Source organism: Bufo bufo, chromosome 5 (genome assembly GCF_905171765.1).
Source record: "Bufo bufo chromosome 5, aBufBuf1.1, whole genome shotgun sequence".
Lineage (NCBI taxonomy): Eukaryota > Metazoa > Chordata > Amphibia > Anura > Bufonidae > Bufo > Bufo bufo.
In genome coordinates, this window is record NC_053393.1 from 240,018,507 (window position 1) to 240,042,273 (window position 23,767).

Genomic DNA, 23,767 nt, shown 5'->3' on the forward strand with positions numbered 1-23,767 from the left:
TTATGGAAATGTGGCTTCAATAGCCTCCCACCTGTTACTCAGTAACTGAAGCCCCCCACGAGCATGAAAAGGGAGACTTCTTTCACTGCACGGAGTGCCTAGGGTTATTCTCTCCATAAAGAGAGGAGTTATTTAAAATAAATGAGGATCTCCATTACATCCAGACTTTGTAGAATATATCGATTTTCTAGTATGCTAGAACGGCAGCAGTCCACCACCTATGGACTACGTGAAGACTGGCGCTATTCACATGTATGTCAACGTCATAGAATCATACATCTAAGCAAATATCAATCTACACATTGTGCAAAGTTATTACACAGAGCTGTACGCATTCATTTCTGTACTAGTTATCTTGCATTTTTAAATATAAAAGATTAAAACAGGACGGAAACACAAGAAAATAAATTCTAACTTAGTTTAACCGTCTAATGGCTGAGTACATCCTGCACGTTCTGCGGGCCCTATTGTAGAAATGCCTATTTTTGTTTACAAAACGGACAAAAAAAAACGACATGTTCTATAATTTGTGGAACAGCCGCACAACATCCATGTGCTGTCCGTATTGATTGCGGCCCAAGAGAAATGACCCATTTCATTTCTATGAGGCCATGCACACAGTCGTGTTTCTGGCGGATCCGTGTGGCCATTCTGCAAGTTACAGAACATATTCTATTTTCTTCTATACTGTGTAGCCCAAGGATCAGCAACCTCCGACACGCCAGCTGTTCTGAAACTACAACACCCAGCATGCAAACTTATTGTTCTTGTAACTTCCACAGAGGTGAAAGGAGGATTCTGGGAGTTGTAGTTCAGAAAAGCTGGAGTGTCGGAGGTTGCTGGTGGAGCCATTTTTTTTATTAATGGCAGTGAGAAAAATATAAAATGCACATGGAAGGTATCTGTGTTTTGCGGATCCATTGTAAGAGGATCGAAATACAAACATGGCCATGTGCATGAAGCCTTAGGGCTGTTTCACACGAGCGGATGCCGTGCGTGACATCCGCTCCGTGAATGACAGCCAAGACCCGATTCAGACTGCAGAAGCACGGAGCATTAACATGACTGATGATGCTCCATGCCTCTCTGTGACCTCTTTACTACGAAATCACAGTGAGATAAAGTTGTCACCGTGATTTTGTATAAAAAGGTCACAAAGAGGCACGGAGCATCATCAGTCATGTTACTGCTCCGTCTCTCAGCTGTCCAGAGCGCGGCTTGGCACTCTTTCACGTAGCGGATTACCCGCACGGCATCCACTCGTGTGAAAGAGCCCTTATAGTTCTGGAATGTATTGGAAAACACAGACAGCTTTATGTCAGTGTCATCTAATATATTCCAGAACTATAAAGGGTTACATAGGATCATAAATCATTATAATGCTCTGCGACCCTGGCACCACTGGGAGGTCAGGCTTGGTGCCTCGCTGTGACACTCGCTCCTCTGAAAGGGGCCTTACGCTGGGTTGCTGTGATACCTCGGTGACAAACCCCACCGACTGCAGAAGCCAATGGCAGTGGCGGATCCAGAACCTGGTCTCGGGAGGGGCACTTCCATTATTATTTGAAAACAATGTGGTGCTTATAGAACAGACTATTTTATTTAACCTATCGTACAGCTCTAACCTTATTTTAAAACAGTCACCTTTGTCTTTCCAAGAAATAAATGATCGTTCATCTAACAGAGCTGGAATTTCTATTTTCTTTTATTTAATAAGATGTATAACTTATACCAGGCCAGCTCATAAGTTACCAAGACCAGACTCCAGATGGTAACTAGTACCTGGTGGTTTGAGGTGGCTGAAGATTAAGGTACCTGGTGGTTTGAGGTCGCTGACTCCGCTGAGTGAGTGGCTTGGCTGGCAGAGAGAGAGAGACGCGAGGCAGGGCGATGGGGTGAGTCTGAAACTAGTGGCAGTGGGCATAGAGCTACTGGGCAGTGACATGTGGCGAACTAGTGCAGTGTGTGAGTCTGTCAGACTGTCACTGGCACCGCTGCAGTCGTCCGCAACCCGTGAGGTGAGGTCCCCTGACTTCCGTCCGTGTTCCGAATCCCATGCGGCACTCCTCTATTCCGGATTTCTAGTTCCCGGCCCGAGACTTGGTGGGCGGGCCTAATTAGAACGGCGCCGGCTTGTACTGGCCAAACAAATCTGCGAGTTAAGCCAGATATAAGCTTCAAAGTGGATGGCCAGGATTGTGGACCCCACATGGGAATCCAGCCACGCTAAAAATACTAATGAAAGCACCACAAACGAACACAAAAACACAGCAAAGCTCTGAGTGTGAATCCAGTCTTATTCTTATCCCTCTTTTCGGATCCAATCCTGGTTTTGGCTCCGGCACAAAAGCTAATAGTCTAAGGCAGTGTTTCCCAACCAGTGTGCCTCCAGCTGTTGCAAAACTACAACTCCCAGCATGCCCGGACAGCCTTTGGCTGTGCGGGCATGCTGGGAGGTGTAGTTTTGCAACAGCTGGAGGCACACTGGTTGGGAAACACTGGTCTAAGGACCCATGCACATGGCCATAAGTTTTTTGCGATCCACAAAAAGCAGATCCCGACCTTGTGCATGCTGCCATTTTCTTTTTCACTTTATTACAAATGACCTATCCTTGTCCGCAAAATGGGGCCGCGGAACAGATATGTGGATGAGGACACATCCGACCAAGGACAACATCTGCATGGAGTTAGTATGTTCTCCCCGTGTTTGTGGGGGGTTTCCTCCCACACTCCATAGACATACTGATAGGGACCTTAGATTGTGAGCCCCACGGGGGACATCTTGGAGCTATGTCTGTAAAGCGCTGAGGAATATACTGTAGTAGCGCTATATAAATGTGTAAGATAAATAAAAAATAAATACGGTGTAATATGTGGTTGCGGATCAGATGCGGACCAAACATGCGGCGTTGTGCATGAGCCCTAAAAGTGCTATTTCATCCAGACATCCAATTTCCAAATGCTCCACTTACACAGACGGTCTCGGTTCCCCTGGCAATGATTTCTGAAGCCGGGAATATACGGTATACCCCAAGGCACACAGAATATTTGCACATAGCACATATTGTCTATTGAGGTCTTTAGCCAAGTATCCCTTCATTGTCACAACTATTGTATTACAAATCTAAGTGTGGTTAAACTGGTCAAACTCAGGGCTGGCATCATCCGGGTAGATGTGTACACATACCTGATGAAGTAATCCGTAACTAACATTACAGGTCAGTAAAAAGGCCCTGCTAACAACGTGTATCAAGTACAATATTCCAGACAATGCCCATCAATGAGAGCACAAAGTGGCACAGAGGAACCATAGAACATACAATATTTACTGCCTTAGGTCAGCAGCACACGAGCAGATGTGCAGGGAAGGTGCCCCAAACAGACGTGAACTCACAGCATCATAATCATGTATGATGCCGTGTGCTCCTGTCTGACCCGTGAACCATAGTCTTATAATGCCGTGGGTACAGTTCAGTAGACCCATGGTCAGACATGGCACATGTTTCCTGGACTGTGTGAAATTGGGCTTTTGTCTTACTGACTAAGGCCTCTTTCACACTACCGTATGGCTATTTCAGTGCTTTGCGGTCCGTTCTTCACGGATCCGTTGTTCTGTTTTTTGTTTCCGTTGTGTTTCCATTTCGGTTTAGTTTTTTCCATATGGCATATACAGTATACAGTAATTACATAGAACAAATTGGGCTGGGCATAACATTTTCAATAGATGGTTCCGCAAAAAACGGAACGGATACAGAAGACATACGGATGCATTTCCATATGCATTCAGTTTTTTTGCGGACCCATTGACTTTAATGGAGCCACGGAACGGGATTTGCGGGCAAATATAGGACATGTTCTATCTTTGCACGGAACGGAGATACGGAAACGGAATGCATACGGAGTACATTCCGTTTTTTTTGCGGACCCATTAAAATGAATAGTTCGGTGTACGGAATGCAAAAAACGGCCCGCAAAAATGAAAAAAAAAAACCGGTAGTGTGAAAGAGGCCTAAAGCAGGTTTGCAAATTGCTCTTTCCAAAAACAAAATGGCTAATTTGCATACCTTTTCCGCCGAGGAGCGTTGCCTGGCCTTTGGCTTACTAGGTGCTCTCAATAAAAGTACCCCCCAGATCCTGACTGAGGCAGAGAAGGGGCACAGGGAGCCAAAGGGGCAGCTCCATCATTCTTGCAATCAGTGGAGTCATTGTAGTTGTTCCTATGGTTAATGCAATGGAAAAATTTATTCAAATTAAATAATGCAAGGAAAACAGATCTTCCAAAAAATTAAAGGGGTTGTCTCACTTCAGCAAGTGGCTTTTATCATTTAGAGAAAGTTAATACAAGGCACTTACTAATGTATTGTTATTCTCCATATTGCCTCCTTTGCTGGCTGGATTCATTTTTCCATCACATTATACACTGCTGGTTTCCATGGTTACGACTAGGGATCGACCGATATTGATTTTTTAGGGCCGATACCGATAATTTGTGAACTTTTAGGCCGATAGGCGATAATTTATACCGATATTCTGGGAATTTTCATTTTTGAGAAAAAAAAAATTCCTACACAAATCTGCTGAAAATTAATATGTTTATTGTTAATGTGTATTTTTTTTTGTTTATTGTTAATGTGTATTTTTTTTTTTATAAATCTTTTTCATTTATACTTAATATTTTTGTGTTTTTTTTTTACTAACTTTTAACCCCCTTAGGGACTAGAACCTTTGTCCTATTCACCCTGATAGATCTCTATCAGGGTGAATAGGACAAAGGTTCTAGTCCCTAAGGGGGTTAAAAGTTAGTAAAAAAAAACACAAAAATATTAAGTATAAATGAAAAAGATTTACAGTGTGAGATCCTATTCACCCTGATAGATCTCTATCAGGGTGAATAGGAGCTCACACTGTCCCTGCTGCCCTGTGCTTTGTGCACACAGCAGCATGGAGCTTACCATAGCAGCCAGGGCTTCAATAGCGTCCTGGCTGCCATGGTAACCGATCGGAGCCCCAGGCTTACACAGCTGGGGCTCCGATCGGAGGAGCAGGGGAGAGGGGATCCTGTGGCCACTGCCACCAATGAGTAATACTGGGTGGGTGGGGGGGGGGCGCACTGCGCCACCAATGTTTTTACTATTGGCCGGGATGGGGGTGGGGGGCGCACTGCGCCACCAATGATTAATACTGGGGGGGCTTGGGGGGGCGCACTGCGCCACCAATGAAGATAAGTCTCTCAATCATTCATATACAGGAGGCGGGAGCTGGCTGCAGAATCACATAGCCGGCTCCCGACCTCTATCAGCGGTAGCTGCGATCCGCGGCACCTGAGGAGTTAACTACCGCGGACCGCAGCTATTGCTCATAGAGGTCGGGAGCCGGCTATGTGATTCTGCAGCCAGCTCCCGCCTCCTGTATATGAATGAATGAGAGGCTTATCTTCATTGGTGGCGCAGCGGCCACAGCCCCTGCCCTCCTCTTATGTTCTATCCCCTCATTGGCGGCAGCGGCAGCAGCACAGGGGGAGGAGACACTGCTTCCTTCTCCCCTGTGCTGCGGAGGGAACACAGAGAGCGCTGAGAGCAGCACGTTCTGTGTTCCCAATATGTTATCGGTATATCGGCAAAATTGATGCCGATAACGTTCAAAATCCTCAATATCGGCCGATAATATCGGCCAAACCGATAATCGGTCGATCCCTAGTTACGACCACCCTGTAATCCATCAGTGGTGGTCGTGCTTGCACACTATAGGAGAAAGCAACTGGCTCTCTGGTGGCTAGGACCATGGGAAAGCATATAGGCCTCTTTCACACGGGCGTTGCGGGAAAATGTGCGGGTGCGTTACGGGAACACCCGCGATTTTTCCGCACGAGTGCAAAACATTGTAATGCGTTTTGCACTCGCGTGAGAAAAATCGCGCGTGTTTGGTACCCAAACCCGAACTTCTTCACAGAAGTTCGGGCTTGGGATCGGTGTTCTGTAGATTGTATTATTTTCCCTTATAACATGGTTATAAGGGAAAATAATAGCATTCTGAATACAGAATGCAAAGTAAAACATCGCTGGAGGGGTTAAAAAAAAAATTTAAAAAAATTTAACTCACCTTAGTCTACTTGATCGCGTAGCACGGCATCTCCTTCTGTCTTCATCTGATCTCTGTGCAGCAACAGGACCTTTGGTGACGTCATTCCGGTCATCACCATGGTAAAAGATCATGTATTCAGAATGCTATTATTTTCCCTTATAACCAAGGGAAAATAATAATGATCGGGTCTCCATCCCGATCGTCTCCTAGCAACCGTGCGTGAAAATCGCACCGCATCCGCACTTGCTTGCGGATGCTTGCGATTTTCACGCAACCCCATTCATTTCTATGGGGCCTGCGTTACGTGAAAAACGCACAAAGAGGAGCATGCTGCGATTTTCACGCAACGCACAAGTGATGCGTGAAAATCACCGCTCATGTGAACAGCCCCATAGAAATGAATGGGTCAGTATTCAGTGCGGGTGCAATGCGTTCAACTAACGTATCGCATCCGCGCGGAATACTCGCCCGTGTGAAAGGGGCCATAGGCTAGTGCTTTTTCCTATAGTGTGCAAGCACGACCACCACCACTGATGGATTATAGGGTGGCAATATGGACAATCCCAATACATTAGTAAGTGCTTTGTATTAACTTCCTCTACATGATAAATGCTTTTTGCTGAAATGACACAACCCCTCTAAAGAGGTTGTCTCATCTGAGACATTGGTGGTATGGCACTAGGATATGCTGCCAATGTCAGATAGGTGCTGATCCCACCTCTAGGACTGGCACCTACCTCCAGAACAGGACTCCCAAAGTGAGGGAGGCCTCACCGAGTGCTGGATCAGCTATATTCAGTAGTCCCATAGAAGTGAACAGAGATTTGGCTGCGCTTGCGCAGTGCGTTCTCCCTTCATTTCTATGGGACTTCTGAAAAATAGAGGTTGGAGCACAAGATATTTCCAATGCTGGCTGAGAGCCCAGCAGCACCGCTCGGAGATAAGAAGAAAAAAAACGTATCCTGTGCATCCATTGTGCACATTTTGCATCGATTTTACCCATTTCCATCTGAGATCAGTTTGGATTCTTTAGACTGAAAAAGTGTCCTACATGAAGTACTTGTTTTTTTGTTTTTTGTTTTTGGGGGGGGGGGGGGGGGGGGAGGATCGCAGATGGAAATGGATAAAAAAAAAAAATGTTCTGCTCTTCTGACAGATGAAACAGTGATGTGAATCCAGCCTTAGGAATGAACCGATCAATACTAATGTAATACAGAGCCCTATAGATATCAGCTATTACAGACTTCTCATTTCCTAATGCTATATTCTGTCAGCGGGAAATACACCCGTTATTGAGCATTCGCAGTAAGAAAAAGTCCTATTAACCCTTTCAGAGATATCATTCCAACCGAAAAGCACCTGTAATAAATTCAGTGCAACAGCAGTGAACATGAACATGAACCTCTCACTATGGAAGGTGCCAAAGTACAAGATTTCTCACTGTGCCGTATTGACACAAAATCAAGCACAGCGACCACGCCAGAGCAAACTGCACACGTCAGCTCACTACTCAAGTAATGGCATGCCTCACTGGAGATCCGGAAAACCACCACGAAGGCTACGAGAGGGCAATTATCATCCTCTACCTATTTGGAGTCGGCTTTAAGACGGTCTCTGGTTTTCGTTCATGCGCTAAATTTAGGATTTGACGCACAGGAATGGTAATTTTTGCTCAGTTAAAAAGGCGGTTGATGTTGTGTGTGCTAGGCGTATGAAATTACACCAAGGTGGCGGCTGGCGTGGCGATGCAACATTTAAAATGGTCGCACTAGATTTATAAGACATTAAACTGTAGCAGAATACCAAATGTCGCAAAAAGAAATGTACAACAAAATTCCGCCAAAAAACAGATGGATCACATTTGATAAATGTCCCCCTATGTACTTGTACGCTAAGGGTACATGCACACGGTGCAGATTTGTATGCAGAAAATCTGCCTGAAATCGACACACAAAAACAAGTTGCGGATTTTGGTGCAGTTTTTCTGTTTAGCATGACCACCACTGCTGGATTGCAAGGTGGTCTAAGGGTACTTTCACACTTGCGTTGTTTGATTCCGGCAGGCAGTTCCGTTGCCTGAACTGCCTGCCTGATCAGGCAAACTGTATTCAGACTGATCAGTCAGAAAAATGCATTGCAATACCGAATCAGTTTTTCCCGTGTCAGGCAAAACGGAACGGGTATTTATTTATTTCTCATTTTTAAAGGTCTGCGCAAAAATGCAGGATCCGGCATTCAGGCAAGTCTTCAGTTTTTTTCGCCGGAGATAAAACAGTAGCATGCTACGGTTTATCTTTTGCCTGATCAGTCAAAATGACTGAACTGAAGACATCCTGATGCATCCTGAACGGATTAGGCTACTTTCACACTAGCGTTCGGAGCGGGTCCGTCAGATGTTTCATCAGACGAATCCGCTCCTATAATGCAGACGTTTGCATCCGTTCAGAACGGATCCGTCTGCATTATAACTTAGAAAAATTTCTAAGTGTGAAAGTAGCCTGAACGGATCCGTTCAGACTTTACATTTAAAGTCAATGGGGGCAGATCCGTTTGAAGATTGAGCCATATGGTGTCATCTTCAAGCGGATCCGTCCCCATTGACTTCCATTATAAGTCTGGACGGATCCGCTTGCCTCCGTCCGCTGAGCGGAGTGGAGGCTGAACGCTGGCAGACTGATGCATTCTCAGCGGATCCGCGTCCACTGAGAATGCATTAGGGCTGGACGGCTGCGTTCGGGGCCGCTTGTGAGCCCCTTCAAACGGAGCTCACGAGCGGACACCCGAACGCAGGTGTGAAAGTAGCCTTACTCTCCATTCAGAATGCATGGGGATATGCCTGATCAGTTCTTTTCCCCTAGGAAGGAACTCTATGCCGGAAAAGAAAAACACTAATGTGAAAGTAGCCTTAGGCTACTTTCACACTAGCGTTGTTTAAATCCGGCGTTCAATTCCGACACCGGAACTGCCCGCCGGATGCGGAAAAACGTGTGAAAACGGTTTACATTTGAATCCTGATCAGAATTTTGATCACAATGAAAAAATGCATTGGAAAAAACGGATCCGCCATTTATGGACTTTAACTTTTTTTTCACATTTTTCGGGTTTAACATGCAAAAGCCGGATCCGGTTTGACTAAACACACGACGCCGGATCCGGCGTTAATGCAAGTCAATGGGAAAAAGACCGGATCCGGCGTTCAGTCAAAGTGTTCAGGATTTTTGGCCGGAGGTAAAAATACAACATGCTACGGTTTTCTGAAAAGCCTGATTAGTCAAAAAGACTGAACTGAAGACATCCTGATGGGATTAGGGTACTTTCACACTTGCGGCAGGACGGATCCGACATGCTGTTCACCATATCGGATCCGTCCTGCGGCTATTTCGCCGTGCCGCCGCTCCGTCCCCATTGACTATAATAGGGACAGGGGCGGAGCTCCGGCGCAGCACGGCGGAAGGCCGCCGGACTAAAATTACTGCATGTCAGGCTTTTTAGTCCGGCGGCTTTCGCCGTGCTGCGCCGGAGCTCCGCCCCCGTCCCCATTATAGTCAATGGGGACAGAGCGGCGGTGCGGCTAAATAGCCGCAGGACGGATCCGACATGGTGAACAGCATGTCGGATCCGTCCTGCCGCAAGTGTGAAAGTAGCCTTACTCTCAATTCAGAATGCATTAGGATAAAACTGATCAGTTCTTTTCCGGATTTGAGCCCCTAGGACGGAACTCAGCGCCGGAAAAGAAAAACGCTAGTGTGAAAGTACCCTTAGCCATGGAAACTGGAAGTGTATTTTGCGATAGAAAAATTAATGTAGCCAGGAATATGGACAATCACAATACATTAGTAAGGATACTTTCACACTTGCATTTTTCTTTTCTAGCATAGAGTTCCGTCACAGGGGCTCTATACCGGAAAAGAACTGATCAGGCATATCCCCATGCATTCTGAATGGAGAGTAATCCGTTCAGGATGCATCAGGATGTCTTCAGTTCAGTCATTTTGACTGATCAGGCAAAAGAGAAAACCGTAGCATGCTACGGTTTTATCTCCGGCGAAAAAAACTGAAGACTTGCCTGAATGCCGGATCCGGAATTTTTTTCCATAGGAATGTATTAGTGCCGGATCCGGCATTCAAAATACCGGAATGCCGGATCCGTCCTTCCGTTCTGCGCATGCACAGCACTTTAAAAATGAGAAATAAATACAAGATCAGTTTTGCCTGATGACACCGGAAAAACGGATCCAGTATTGCAATGCATTTTTCAGACTGATCAGGATCCTGATCAGTCAGAAAAAATGACATGCGTTTGCATAAAGTTTGCCTGATCAGTTTGCCAGATTAAAGTCCATAAATGGCGGATCCGTTTTTTCCAATGCATTTTTTCACTGTGATCAAAATCCTGATCAGGATTCAAATGTAATCCGTTTTCACACGTTTTTCCGGATCCGGCGGGCAGTTCCGGTGTCGGCATTGAACTCCGGATTTAAACAACGCTAGTGTGAAAGTAGCCTAAGGCCTCTTTCACACTTGCGTTGTCCGGATCCGGCGTGTACTCCACTTGCCGGAATTACACGCCGGATCCGGAAAAACGCAAGTGTACTGAAAGCATTTGAAGACGGAACCGTCTTCCAAATGCGTTCAGTGTTACTATGGCACCCAGGACGCTATTAAAGTCCTGGTTGCCATAGTAGGAGCGGGGAGCGGGGGAGCGGTATACTTACAGTCCGTGCGGCTCCCCGGGCGCTCCAGAATGATGTCAGAGCGCCCCATGCGCATGGATGACGTGATCCATGTGATCACATGATCCATGCGCTTGGGGCGCCCTGACGTCACTCTGGAGCGCCCGGGGAGCCGCACGGACGGTAAGTACACTGCTCCCCCGCTCCCCGCTACACTTTACCATGGCTGCCAGGACTTTAGCGTCCCGGCAGCCATGGTAACCACTCTGAAAAAGCTAAATGTCGGCTCCGGCAATGCGCCGAAACGACGTTTAGCTTAAGGCCGGATCCGGATCAATGCCTTTCAATGGGCATTAATTCCGGATCCGGCCTTGCGGCAAGTGTTCCGGATTTTTGGCCGGAGCAAAAAGCGCAGCATGCTGCGGTATTTTCTCCGGCCAAAAAACGTTCCGTTCCGGAACTGAAGACATCCTGATGCATCCTGAACGGATTTCTCTCCATTCAGAATGCATTAGGATAATCCTGATCAGGATTCTTCCGGCATAGAGCCCCGACGACGGAACTCTATGCCGGAAGACAAGAACGCAAGTGTGAAAGAGCCCTAAGGCTACTTTCACATTAGCGTTTTTCTTTTCCGGCATAGAGTTCCTTCCTAGGGGAAAAGAACTGATCAGGCATATCCCCATGCATTCTGAATGGAGAGTAATCCGTTCAGGATGCATCAGGATGTCTTCAGTTCAGTCATTTTGACTGATCAGGCAAAAGATAAACCGTAGCATGCTACTGTTTTATCTCCGGCAAAAAAAAAACGGAAGACTTGCCTGAATGCCGGATACTTCATTTTTTTCAATAGGAATGAATTAGTGCCGGATCAGTCCTTCTGGCAACGGAACTGCTTGCCGGAATCAAACAACGCAAGTGTGAAAGTACCCTAACTGCCTTGTATTAACTCTCTCTACATGATAGTGAGACAATCCGTTTAATGATGGCATCAGAAGACAGTAAGCCGGGCACCGCAGCCATTAGATCCAAGTAGATGGAGATGAAAGTGCATTACTTAAGAAGAAAGTCTCTCCTACGAGGGAAGTTTTACAGTTCTTGATCAATAACATGAAACCAAACTGTAAAAAAAAATGTAATGCCGCTTTGTACAAGCCCACTGCCATAATCTTACATACAGTACATGAATTCCGGTATTCTGTCCTGGTGAAGGAATGAAATACAGGAATTGCCAGATCCGGCATGGATCCCATTTCCAGCATGGAACCAGACAACCCTCTTTAGAACCAGACTCGGCTTCTCTTGGGCGGGGGCAGCAGTGAGGTCAAGCTGAGAACATGTGACCGCTGCCGCCAATGTTCATTTCAAAACCACACCCAAACTTCCCATTGAAAGGGGCAGGATCTAAAACCATATTGAATTTTGAAGAGGATTCCAAGTTTTTTTTCCCACAGAGAAAACACTCTGGGTGAACTTGGCCTAAACAGCTTTGAAGAAAACGCAGAGCAGTCTCCCACGGCCACATCCGCGTAGGGCGTTACAGGTCCATGTACTGGAGTTTGGTATCTTGGAACCAGCCATTTCATTCCCTCACGGTTTACAAATGATCTATATGACCGAGAATAGAAAAATCTTCATCTTATTTTATATATGACAAGGCAGTCCTTGCGCCTGGCGGAAAAACCACACCATCCCCAGCACTTACGCCTCTTTCCAGGCGTACATGTTAGTAAATTAGCTGGGCTTGGAGTCCCAGCATGGCACCCGACACAACACCCACTCTGCCCCCTTCCTGCCCAACACAGCGTTAAACCGGCCGTGCAACTAAATATTGTCACACTGGCTGCGACCATTTTTCGACTAAAATAATCACAAGTCCCTTAATAAATGACCCCCAATGTGCCACAAACTGCAGACATCACCTTATTTAAGAGCTTATTGTTATGATGGGCGTAACAGTAATGATACCATACATGGCACGCCTGGGTAATAAAACATTACAGTATGGTAGTTACATAACTAAAATCTTGGAAGTAGAAAGATGTATAAGGTGACAAGAGTATGACAACTCAACACTCTTTGTGCCGCCATATGATGCTACCATGTGGCGCCTGGGAGCAATATATCTATAGGGGCTTATGCACACGACCGTAGACTGTTTTGCGGATATGCAAAACATGGATACCAGCCATGTGCATTCCACATTTTGCGGAACAAAACGTCCTGCCCTCAAAAGAACAGTCCTATCCTTGTCCGTAAAACGTACAAGAACAGGACAGGTTATATTTTTTCGCGAGGCCACGGAACGGACATACGGATGCTGAAGTGAATGGGTCCGCATCCGACCCGCACAGAATGTGTATCGGATGCAGAAAATACGGTCTTGTGAATGGGGCCCTAATACGGCTTTTGATGGAGCAGGCCACAATTGTGACACACACAAAAGTAGAGTATAGGCCCCACAGTTTTGATCTGTGGGGTCTAGGTGTTGAGACTCCCACCGGTCTCTGGGCACTGTCACTCTTTAGCTGACATCAGCTTTGTTCTGCGGTTCCTTGGAAAGCTAGTTAGCGGTATAGGAGCCACAAACCAAGCACGTATGGCCATTTGTTTCAGTGTTCAAAGGGGGCCCATTGCCAAACTGATACTTCTGACATGTCAACAGCTTGTCTGAAGTACTTCTTAACTCAAAGTCCTGCTCTAACGCACATGCAAACTATGGAGGCAAAGTGACTTTGACCGCAGTGAGGTCTAGTGTCTGCTAAAAGATGGCTGCCATCCCCAATATTGGGTATATATTGGTAATTAAAAAGGGAATGGAATGGAATGGAATAACAGACAAGACTCCACAGACAAGACTCCACAGACAAGACTCCACAGACAAGACTCCACAGACAAGACTCCACAGACAAGACTCCACAGACAAGACTTGAAGGGTCGCGCAGAACTTACCCCCTATCCATAAGTGCCTGATCGGCAAGGGTCTGTTTGCGAGTATAGGGTCCTACATTCCCTGTTTAAATAGAGCGCTAGTCACAAATGTGCGCTGCTACACCATTGAACTCTGTGGAACTGCCAGAGATAGACGACCACTTGTGCATTAGGCAGCGTTAAATGTGTGACCGCCTCTGCACAGGGCCTCTCGCTGCTCGTAAACTTTCTGTTTGGCCGCGGCGACATGTCCCCCATGGGTGATGAGATACATGGGGGGCATGAGCGTCGCTTCCACTTCATTGCACAGCGCTTCGTCTTGGAAGTGTAATTTAGTACAAGTACTCGCTCCATTCACTTGAAATACTTGTAATCAAACTACACTACCGCACCACAGGAGACAACGCGTAGTGTAAAGACCAGAAAGCAGCGCTCGCATGGGGACAACCCCTTTAAGAACTGTGCATCACTTGCTGAGAGATGTGACGTAGCAGATAATAGGGTTTGGCTTAATTCACCCTTTTGCACCAAAAATTAGGAGGGGGAGGGCCGCACTGGCCACCAATGAATGTACAGTAATACAGGGGAGGGAGGGGGGGCCCACTGGCCACCAATGCATGTACAGTAATACAGGGGAGGGAGGGGGGGCCGCACTGGCCACTAATGAATTTAAAACTGGGGAGGGAGGAGGGTGTGCCCCCTCCTGCCTGGCAGCACCTGATCTCTTACAGGGGGCTATGATACGCACAATTAACCCCTCAGGTGCCGCACCTGAGGGGTTAATTGTGCGGATCACAGCCCCCTGTAAGAGATCGGGTGCTGCCAGGCAGCAGTCATGTACACAGTTCGTAGTATAGTCTAACTTGAAGCGTCCCCATCACTATGGGAACGCCTCTGTGTTAGAATATACTGTCGGATATGAGTTTTCACGATCTAACTCAAATCCGATGGTAAATTCTAACATAGAGGCGTTCCCATGGTGATGGGGACGCTTCAAGTTAAAATATACCATCGGATTGGAGAAAACTCCGATCCGATGGTATAATAGGGACTCCTGACTTTACATTGAAAGTCAATGGCGGACGGATCAGTTTGCAATTGCACCATATTGTGTCAACGTCAAACGGATCCGTCCCCATTGACTTGCATTGTAAGTCAGGACGGATCCGTTTGGCTCCGCACGGCCAGGCGGACACCAAAACGACTTTTTCCTTCATGTCCGTGGATCCTCCAAAAATCAAGGAAGACCCACGGAAGAAAAAACGGACACGGATCACGGACCCCGTTTTTGCGGACCGCAAAAAAACGGTCGTGTGCATGAGGCCTAACTTTCACACTTAGATTTTTTTGGTGAAATATAATGCAGACGGTTCCGTTCTGAACGGATACCATCGTTTGCATTATAGGAGCGGATCCGTCTGTGCAGACACCAGACGGATCCGCTCCGAACGCAAGTGTGAAAGTAGCCTAAAATGGTCCCTCGGTCTATTTCAGTAGGCTACACAATTATGGGGAAGACTGCTGACTAGACAGTTGTCCAGAAGACAGTCACTGACACCCTCCACAAGGAGGGCAAGCGACAAAAGATCATTGCTAAAGAAGCTGGCTGTTCACATAGTGCTGTATCCAAGTATATTAATGGAAAGCTGAGTGGAAGGAGAAAGTGTGGTAGAAAATGGTGCGCAAGCAACAGGGATCACCACAGCCTTGAAAAGGATTGTCAATAAAAGGCCATTCAAGATGTATCAAGGACACAGGCTACATGGTGGCATTCCTTGTGTCAAGCCACTCATGACCCAGTGACGTCAGAAGTGTCCAGGGCTAAGGAAAAAAAAATATATAAAAACTGGACTCTTGGTGGCTCAGTGGTCCAAAGTCCTGTTTTCAGCAAATTATGCATTTCATTTGGAAATCAAGGTCCCAGGGTGGAAGAGTGGAGAGGCACACAGTTCAAGCTGCTTGAGGTCCAGGGTGAAGTCAGTGATGGTTTGGAGAGTCATGTCATCTGCTGCTATGATCCACTGTGTTATATCGAGTCCAAAGTCAGTGCAGATGTCTACCAGGAAATTTTAGAGCACTTCATGCTTCCCTCTGCTGACAGGCTTTATGGAGATGCTGATTTCATTTCCCAACAGGACTTGGCACCTGCCCACACTGCCAAAAGTACCAATATACACAATATCAATGTGCTCGACTGGCCAGCAAATTAGCCTGACGTAAACCCCCATAGAGAATCTATGGAGTATTGTCAAAAAGATGATGATGAGACACCAGACCCAACAATCCAGACGATTACTATCAAAGCTTCCATAACCCGTCAGCAGTGCCACAGGCTGATCATCCCCACACCACACTGATGCAAGGAGCCCAGACCAAGTACTGAGTGCATATACTGTATATACTTTACAGTAGGCCAACATTTCTGTATTAACAATCATTTTTGAATTGGTCTTAAACACTATTGTCATTTTCTGAGATGCTGACTTTTGGGTTTTCATTCGCTATAGGCCATAATTATCAACGTGAAAAGAATGAAGACTTGGGATGGATCCCTCTGTGTGTAATGAATCTATAGGATGGGAGTCTCACTCTCTTGATTGAATTCCTGATATTAAACTTTTTGATGATATTCTAACTTATTGAGATGCACCTGTACTGAGGGAACAGATTAAAGTAAACCAACCAATAGGTGGTTAAAGTTAGGACTCATGTACACGGGCACTGTTTGGCCATGCCCGTATTGCGGTCCACAATATGCGGGCAATGGCGGTGTGCTCACCGCATCACAGATGAGGACCCATTCACTTGAATGGGTCCGCAATCCAGATGGTCGGTGTGGAACGGAGGCACGGAACCCCACAGAGTGCTTCTGTCCGTGCCTCCGCACCGCAAAAAAAAAAAAAACTGAAATTTTTTTTTTTTTTTGCGGTGCGGACAGATCACAGGCCCATTCAGGTTGAATGGTTCTGGAATCGTTGCGGCAGCTGTACAGATGTTGCCCGTGCATTGGAGACTGCAAATTGCGGTCCCCAATGCATGGAACGACCGTATGTATTTTGCAGTCCGCAAAAAATACGGATGACGTCCGTGTGCATTCCGTATTTTGCGGAATGGAACATCTGGCCTCTAATAGAACAGTACTATCTAGGGATCGACCGATATAGATTTTTTAGGGCCGATACCGATAATTTGTCAACTTTCAGGCCGATAGCCGATAATTTATACCGATATTCTGGGTTTTTTTATTTTTGAGGAAAAAAAAAAATTTCCTACACAAATCTGCTGAAAATTAATGTTTATTGTTAACGTGTATTATTATTTTATTTTTTTTGTAAATCTTTTTCATTTATACTTAATATTTTTGTGTTTTGTTTTTTTTTACTAACTTTTAGCCCCCTTAGGGACTAGAACCCTTGTCCCATTCACCCTGATAGATCTCTATCAGAGTGAATAGGATCTCGCACTCTCCCTGCTGACCTGTGCTCTGTGCACACAGCAGCATGGAGCTGACTATGGCAGCCAGGGCTTCAATAGCGTCCTGGCTGCCATGGTAACCGATCGGAGCCCCAGGCTTACACTGCTGGGGCTCCGATCGGAGGAGCAGGGGAGAGGGGATCCTGTGGCCACTGCCACCAATGATTAGAACTGGGGGGGGGGGGGCGCACTGCGCCACCAATGTTTTTACTATTGGGATGGGGGTGGGGGGCGCACTGCGCCACCAATGACTAATACTAGGGGGCTTGAGGGGGGGGGGCGCACTGCGCCACCAATGTTTTTACTATTGGGGTGGGGGGCGCACTGCTTGAGGGGGGGGGGGGGGGGGCGCACTGCGCCACCAATGAAGATACCTCTCTTTCACATACAGGAGGCGGGAGCTGGCTGCAGAATCACATAGCCGGCTCCCGACCTCTATGAGCGGTAGCTGCGATCCGCGGCACCTAAGAGGTTAACTACCGCGGACCGCAGCTGCCGTTCATAGAGGTCGGGAGCCGGCTATGTGATTCTGCAGCCAGCTCCCGCCTCCTGTATTTGAATTAATGAAAGACTCATCTTCATTGGTGGCGCAGCGGCCACAGCCCCTCCCCTCCTCTTGTCTTCCGTCCTGTCATTGGCGGCAGCGGCATCACAGGGGGAGGAGACACTGCTTCCTTCTCCCCTGTGCTGCGGAGGGAACACAGAACGCGCTGAGAGCAGCGCGTTCTGTGTTCCCAATACGTTATCGGTATATCGGCAAAATAGATGCCGATAACGTTCAAAATCCTCAATATCGGCCGATAATATCGGCCAAACCGATAATCGGTCGATCCCTAGTACTATCCTTGTCCATAATGCGGACAATAATAGGACATGTTCTGTTTTTTTTACGGACATACGGAAACGGAATGCACACGGAGTAACTTCTGCTTTTTCCCCTGGACCCATTGAAATGAATGGTTCCACATACTGTCCGCAAAAAACAAAAAAAAAAAAAAAAAAACAGGGGAACGTGAAGGCGAGATGTGAGATCTGTTTCAAAACCACATCTAATTCGCACCAAAAAACACTGATAGACATTGCAGATTTTTGGTGTGGACATGCTGCAGAAACGCACATAAATCTGCATGGAAATTTGTGTGCCTCTTATGTGCCTTCAGCCTTAAACAGGATTAGTAACCTGTCCCTTTCACTTGTACACAGCCGGCTGGGTGGTCTCCAGTGAACTGCACTATCTATGTCTATGGCCTCATGCGCATGTCCGTTTTGCAGTTTGAAAACCGCGGATCTGCAAAACACGGATACCACCAGTGATGCATTGGGTCTGTAAACTGCATTTTGTGGCCACATGACATGTTCTATCTTTTTGCAGAATGGACATATGGATGTGGGAAGCACGCAGATCATCCGTGTGCTTTTCGCATCCATATGTCCGTTCCGCAAAAAGATAGAATTTGTCTGCAAAATACAAAACACAATCAATGAGTGCACAACAAAAAAAAAGAAAGAAATTAAAACGTGGATGGCACACGAATGGCATAAGTATTTTGCGGAATGGCAGTTTGTGGACCGCAAAACGGACACAGTTGTGTGCATGAGGCAGCTATGGGCAGGGTGCTAGAGCCTTTACATGGTGGGGGAGATTTAGTAGAACTGGCTTAGCTGCCCAGAGCAACCAATCAGCTTCCACCTATCATTTTCCAAAGGAGCTCTGAATAATGAAAGGTGGAATCTGATTGGTTGCCATGGGCTATTCGACCAGTATAGATTAATCTGGCCTGATGTGCAGAGTATCAATAACTGATCAGTTACTTCTCATTCTAAAACTGCCCACGCATTTCCAGCCTGTGTACAATCCCTACTGCATAGAGCAGGGATCAGCAACCTCCGGCACGCTACAATGTTGTGAAACTACAACTCCCAGCATGCCCCTTTCACTTCTGTGGGAGTTCAGAGAACAGCCAAGCAGGTGTGCATGATGGGAGATGTAGTGTCAGTACACATACATAAAACAGCCGGGGAGCACCTAGTATGTCCTGTATAACAGGGGAAGTAGCAGCAGATGCCACAGGTGCCACTCACCTGGCAGCCCTTCTTATGATGGAAGCCCACCACCACAATATGCAGCACAGGCCCCGCTCTGCTCCAAGGGTTCTCCTGCCCAACCTGGGCATCCATGTGTGACGTCACCGAGACAGTCCACCAAGGGGACGCCTAATGTTTACCCTTTTCCGACGGGCTCCGTACGGTTATACCAGTCACTAAGCTTGTCTCGCCTGGTGCGCAGTCCACGCCTCTGCCTGCCATACAGACCTGCCCTGCCTCCCTCCTTCCTACTGATGGCCTCCAGTCACATGTCAGTGACAGGCTCAGAAATGACGTCACCGCGACTGCCCGCCCCCTAAGCTAAGCGACCGCGTGACCGCATATGAGTGACGGGATTGGCTGGAGGGAGAGCTCAGCCCAGTCAGAGGCTGTGTGATGACTGATGTGGGAGAGGCTGATGCTGCGAGCTCTGGGTCACATGACTGAACCTATGTTCTCTAGGAAACTGGTTGGGTAGGGTTACCTCATGAACGTGCGGGACATATGGAGAGCGGGAGCAGCAACAGTTCTACGTCATGGATTGTGTCAGGGGCGCCGAAATCCTGACAGACTAATAGCTAGCATTGGTACAAAATAAATGCAGCGCAGACTGTTCATCTTGTGTATTCTGTGGAATTGCAAAGCATATGGGGATCAGAAATCAGAGTGCCTGGTGCAGACCCGACAAGCCGCTGGCCGAGTACAGAATGTTTTGATGCTCTCAGCAGTCAGCATTATTAATGTAGAGCATCAGGTACTACTTATACACCTGGATGGCAGCTGCCCTCCTCAAGACAGTGATGCAGTTGAATACTGCAGCGAGGGCGGTAGTATTTTGCTCTAAACTGCGGTATTTGCTTCTGCACTACAGTATCGCTGGCCCCGCCTCCTTCAGTTGTCTCTGACGCACCAATGTCGCACGACAATTTTTCTAATGATAGTCTATGGTGTCGCACTGCAACGTGCTGCGACTGTGACACGACAGTAGCAAAAAATCCACCCAAGAGTCGTGTCGCAGCACGTTGCAGTGCAACACCATAGACCAGGGCTGGCCAACCTGTGGCTCTCCAGCTGTTGCAAAACTACAACTCCCAGCATGCCCAGACAGCCTACAGCAGGGCATGGTGGGAGTTGTAGTTTTACAACAGCTGGAGAGCCACAGGTTGGCCAGCCCTGCCATAGACTATCATTAGCCCTAGCCTTAGGGTTGCCACCCGGCCGGTAATATTTTTGTATTTTCCTACAAGGACTGCTACTAATGAGCGCTTCCATTACCTTTACCTCCCCCCCACTCCCCCTTGTGCTAATAAAAAAAAAGCACTCACCTCCTCGATTTGCTCATTCTGCTGACTGGAGGCTCAGGACAGGACCTGTGAGACGTCATCACACTGGAGTGCAGGTCCTGTCCTGAGCTTCCAGTCAGCAGAGGGTGTTCACAGCTATGCGAGCAAATGGAGGAGGGAAGTGCTTTTTTTTCTTTTGGGCAGAAGTAAAGAAGGGTGCACTAATGGGGGCATTATTCTTACAGGGGGCACTAATGGGAGGCATTATTCTTCCTGGAGGGCACTAATGGGGTCATTATTCGGGACATCCTAAAACATTTAATGTGAAAATGGCTTAATGCACCATAATGTGCCTAAACCTCAATCAATTGCCTTTGCACAACCTAAGATCTCAGCTTTCCAAACCTATCCTGGAAGTTTCATGGATTTTGACTACCCGCAAGGCAAATGAGTGACATTAAGCTTGTTTTTTTGGGGAGCTTAACGTAAATAAAACAACTTAGATGTTAACCGATTTCCCCCAAACTTCCCATCCTACTAGACACTCTCTATGCCAACATATTCTGAAGATTTTGGATCATTTGATAAAACATACCAAAAGTTATTCACATTAAACTATTTGATGCCATAGATAAGAATGTGCATACTTAGTACCCTCACTACCTCCTCTGTAATGGATTTCTCATGTATTCTTCTTTCCAGGTGGCGCTTACTATCATCTATAGGGACACTCCGAAAGGTTATGGATACAGGCTGAAGTTTTCCTCCAAGATCACTATTATGTTTTGGTTTCTATAGTTTAATAAATAAATAATTGTCTTCTTGCAATCTGAAGGTAACGTTGACACAAAACAAGGGATATGAAGTCATGTCCTCAATGTCATATTTAAAAAATAATAAATAAAGTGTGCTATGTTTTTACTAAAATCACAGATTACTGGGGGGTACTAATGGGGGAATTAATATTACTGGGGGCACTAATGGGGACAGTATTCATTCTAGGGGGTGCTGATGGGGGCATTACTATTACTGGGGGCCCTAATAGGGGCATTGTTAATGCTGGGGGGCACTAATGTCGGCATTAATATTACTGGGGGGCATTAATATTATTCAGAGTCACAGTTTGACAGCCACTTAACACCCTGTGTTAAGCCACACCACAATCACCCCCCCCCCCCTTTGGGGTGTGGCTTAACTTAGACTGTATTTTTGTTGGGAAAGGTGGAAACCCTTCCTACAACATGGGGCCACTTTTACGTTTCCAGGGCCGCTTTACGTTCCCATTCCACCCCTATATCTATGACCTTGATATCTATGTGCCTAGTGAAAATTACCACATGACCGACCCATGATTCTCTCATACACAAGTATATACATATGACTCAAAGGTATACAGAGCAATAATATGGGTCCTTACAGAAGCACGCATGCGTCTCAAGTGAGGACTGGCTCACCCGTGTGGTGATCGGGAAAGTCGATCCTTCAATCTAATGCGCTGAGTGTCTCTGAAGAAACCCAGCATATTAGAGATGCAGTTCCTATGGAAGCCTGCAGGTGACAGGCCAACATAGGATAACCACAAATAGAGCTTAGACCAGTGATGGTGAACCTTTTAGAGACCAAGTGCCCAAACTGCAAGCCAAAACCCACTTATTTAGTGCAGAGTGCCAACACAGCAATTTAACCTGAATACTATAGTCCAATATAGTGTATCTTCCATGTACTTTATCATTTAGCTATAATAACCTGCCTGCATTCAGTGTGCTTCCTGAGCCGTTCATAGTGCGCCTGCGCTAATGAATGGCAGGAAAGCTCTAAGGCATATTGGTACACCATAGACTTTTTCCAGGGTGCGGGTGCCCATACAGAGACCTGAGTGCCGCCTCTGGCACCCGTGCCATAGGTTCGCCACCGCTGGCTTAGACTGTAGTTCTATGGAAATACAGTGTAAGCTAAAAAAAATATAACTAGTGAATATTGTAGCCTCCTAGAGAGGCTAAAAAAAGGTATATAAAAAAGTATAAAAATTTAAGGGTACTTTCACAATTGCGGCAGAGGAATCCGGCAGGAAGTTACGTCGCTGGAACTGCCTGCCGGATCTGTCAAAACATATGCAAACTGATGGCATTTGTCAGACGGATCAGGATCCTGATCCGTATGACAAATGCATTGAAATGCCGGATCATTCTCTCCAGTGTCATCCGGAAAAACAGATCCGCCATTTTTTTCCCCACATTTTTGCGATCTGAGCACACGCAGACCGCAATGCCGGATCCGTTTTGAGGGAACACACAGGCCAGATCCGGCATTAATGCATTTCAATGGCAAGTGTTCCGGAATTTTGGACGGAGATAAAACCGCAGCATGCTGCGGTAATTAGCTCCATCCTGAAAAGTCAAGAAGACTGAACTGAAGACATCCTGAACGGATTGCTCTCCATTCAGAATGCATTAGGATAAAACTGTTCAGTTAGTTTCCAGTATTGAGCCCCTAGGACGGAACTCAATGCCAGAAAAGAATAACGCTAGTGTGAAAGTACCCTAAATCACCCTGTTTTCCCTTGAATAAAAAAATAAATACATAATAAAAAAATACACCATGAGCATCTCTGCATCCAAAAATGCCCATACTATTAAAATATGAAAATATTTATCCAATATGTCGTAATGGGGAAAAAAAAACGGCCAATTCACCATTTTTTCATCGCTTCATTTACCCCAAAAAATTGAATTCAATGTGATTAAAGTCACACACTACAAAATATTATCAATAAAAACTACAGAGAAAAATTACCCTCCACACAGCTTGGTAAACATAACTATGAAAAAAGGTATGGGGGCCAGAATATGTTAAGTAAAAAAATAATAATCTTTATTAAAACAAAAAACCTATACCTATGTGGTATCATTGTAATTGTATTGACCCAGAGAATATAGGGTACAGTTTTGCTGCATAGAGAACGACATAGGGACAAATCCCGTAAAAATGTGATGGAAATGCAATTTTTTTTCCAATTTCACCCCATTTGAAATTTTTTCCCCGCTTCCCACTATATTTTATGTCAAATTGTAATGCAAAAAACAAGCCCTTATACGGCTTTGTGAATGGAAAAGTAAAAAAGTTATGGGTCTGTGAAAACATGGAGGGAAAAAATGAAAAAAACCTCCAGTATCCAATTGGTTAAAGAGAAAATGTTGCTGTGAAAATGCAAATTAATCTGCAGGCAGCAATTTATAGAGC

General features: G+C 46.2%; 1 protein-coding gene across 1 annotated transcript in view; it reads right to left on the reverse strand.

Moving 5' to 3' along the window:
• Positions 1-19,487, reverse strand: part of AVL9 (AVL9 cell migration associated) — a 70,148-nt gene extending 50,661 nt beyond the window's left edge. The window contains exon 1 of the mRNA XM_040432768.1: positions 19,242-19,487. Within this exon, the coding sequence (XP_040288702.1) occupies positions 19,242-19,337 (96 nt within the window). The 5' untranslated portion in view covers positions 19,338-19,487. The remainder of the gene's footprint in view (positions 1-19,241) is intronic.
• Between the last annotated feature and the right edge of the window lie 4,280 nt (positions 19,488-23,767).